The sequence below is a fragment of the Phaethon lepturus genome, unplaced genomic scaffold (genome assembly GCF_000687285.1).
Source record: "Phaethon lepturus isolate BGI_N335 unplaced genomic scaffold, ASM68728v1 scaffold25420, whole genome shotgun sequence".
Lineage (NCBI taxonomy): Eukaryota > Metazoa > Chordata > Aves > Phaethontiformes > Phaethontidae > Phaethon > Phaethon lepturus.
The window spans coordinates 722-3110 of NW_010512951.1; the positions used below are offsets into that span (position 1 = coordinate 722).

Genomic DNA, 2389 nt, shown 5'->3' on the forward strand with positions numbered 1-2389 from the left:
CTCCAGCATGGCACATCAGGAAAAAAACAAACTTACCTTCACATCGGGGACAGGCTCTGGGTTGCCAACCACTCTGGTCCATGGTTGCGAGGGAAGGTGATGAAAGTTCTGGAATAAGGGCAGTTAAATAGGTCAGAATTTTCAGGCTGAGAAGGAACGGACTAAAGGGGTCATAACCCAGGCCTGGAAAAGCTAACTAGGGTTGCTGGCTGTTGCGATAATAAGACAGGACCAGGCAGTGGTCCCAGAGGTAGGTGGCAAGCTCAGAGTAAAGAAAAGGACAGCTCTGGGCTCAGCAGGTGATGAGTCACTTCCTAGGAGAAAAATCGATCTAGAAATATTAAATGCGAAGTCCTTTTTCTAGCTCAGGAATTCCCTGGACTACAGACAACTTGAGCCAAGTGATGTAGGTACAGAGGCTTGTGCTCTGTGTGCTCCAGCCTCTCCAGTCCTCCCTGTGCCCTGGGTTGGGGCTGGAGAGCCTTTGCTCTGGCCCACACAGCTTTCTGTATGAGAGATGCTGGTCTGCTTTCATCCCAGCTCACAGGCTCACAGCGGGGCTGTGTGTGCGTTCACACACTGCACCAGCCCTTCTGTTACTTTCCCTAGGCTAACAGTACCATGGAGGTCCCTGTAACCATGAGCCCGCTTCCCGAACAAGAGCAGAAGGAGTCAGAGACCCCCATCCATCATCACAACCCCCTCCATCCTCACCACCACCATGTGGTCAGCACTGAGAGCACCAGAGATCCCAATGGGGACCATGAACCTGCCACCCATGCTCACCACCACCGTGGAGACCACAGGCAGTCCCAAGCCAAGGAGCCGAAGCAGGAGGAGGGAAACGAGCACTAGGCCTTGCAGAAGAACCCTGTAGTGTGCAGACCACGCCAACTCGCTTCTCAGAGGATGAAAGGACTTGCTTTGGGCTGCTGGTCACCAGCAGCATTGGTGTAACAACCCCCTCCAGCATCCCCCATGTGGGTTGTACACCCATGCTGTGACCAGGGATGAAAATCCCCCTCAGACACCCAGAGGTGCCGCATTTTCAGCCCCAGGGCTGAGTTCTGATCTCTTCCTCTGCTGCTGCCTGCCTTTCCATGCTCCATGAAGCCAGTGGTGCAAACCGGGAGGTCCCCGGTCACTGCTGGCTGACACTGCATGGAGGAGCAGGGCAGGGGTGGAGGGGCCAGAACCGGGACAGGAGCAGCACTGCCAACATACTCTGTCCGTCCTGGCACCCCTGGGTGTCCTGGCACCTCTGGGTGTCCTGGCTGGGGAGCGAGGGAGGGGACAGTGGGTGCCCTGCAGGACGTGATCCCAGGGGATGGAGGCACAAGGAATAATGGGAGGTCACATCTCCCCATGGTCTAAACCCTGTACCCCCATAGTGGTCACATCCTGGGGACCCTCCAGGCCTTGCACAAGGGTATGTGCAGTGGTGATGGGTGGCCGCAAGATGGTGGCCTTGTCCCCTCTTGGAGACCCAGGGGCTGTATGCAGGGCTCAGCCCTGGGAGGACGGGGGTGAGGATCCTGGTGTCTCTCCTGGAGGAGAAGCGAGTTCGGAGGGCGATGCAGATGTCCAGAGTACGAATAAAACCTCTGTGAAGCGAACCCTGCTCAGCCTGGCCTCTGGTGCCCCTTCCCCAGAGAGAGTGGGGGGCTGGCTCAGCACGGGGCTGGCCCTGGGTGTTTCTCTTGGCACACCTGGGGCTGCATATGGACCCCATAAAGCATTCCCCTGTGCAGAGAACGGGTGGTAAAGGCATTGATGACCAAAGAGACCCCAACTCTTCATGCCTTCTGGTTACTCCTGCCAGGAAGTGAACCCAGGGCTTAGTCCCCTCCCAGGGCAGGACATTAACCCTGCGCTGCCAGGAGGAAGTTTGGCTTGGCACCTCGATCTCTGGCTTGTAGGTGTGATGTTGGGGTGCCTGCCGTGAGCTGCTGTCATGGGGCTGAAGTTCCCACATGCAGTCTAAGGTCATCTTGGGCATCTTGTCCCCAGTGCCCAGCCTGGTCCCCATTGCACGCACAGTGCTGGGGGCTGCCCAGCCCTCAAACAACTGGGTGCTGCATCCCAGGCAGGCAGCTGTGCCTGCCTGCACCCCAGGTCACCCCCATGGCTGTCTCAGCCCCATGGCCCTTCACTCCAGCTCCACCCATCATCCACATGGCCCCACTCAAGCCCTCCCCTGGACTCTCCATCTCCTCTCTGGGCACCAGAGCCTGAGTGGGGAGCAAAAAGCAAAGGTTTTTTCTGCTCAGCATTATGCGGTGCCATGCTGGGGTGCGTGTCCCGCTGACGATGCTCTGAGCTGAATTTCTGCCCCCCGTCCTGGGAGGCTGCACCCCTCTGCCCTGTCTCTGCGGGAGGATGCTCTGGC

The 2389-nt window shown here is 58.1% G+C and overlaps 1 protein-coding gene across 1 annotated transcript in view; it reads left to right on the forward strand.

Annotated features, from left to right (window-relative positions):
• The window catches only part of LOC104622140 (selenoprotein Pb-like), a 1570-nt gene extending 715 nt beyond the window's left edge, over nt 1-855 (forward strand). The window contains exon 3 of the mRNA XM_010288821.1: nt 610-855. Coding sequence (XP_010287123.1) covers nt 610-855 — 246 coding nt within the window. The remainder of the gene's footprint in view (nt 1-609) is intronic.
• The last annotated feature ends 1534 nt before the right edge of the window (nt 856-2389 follow it).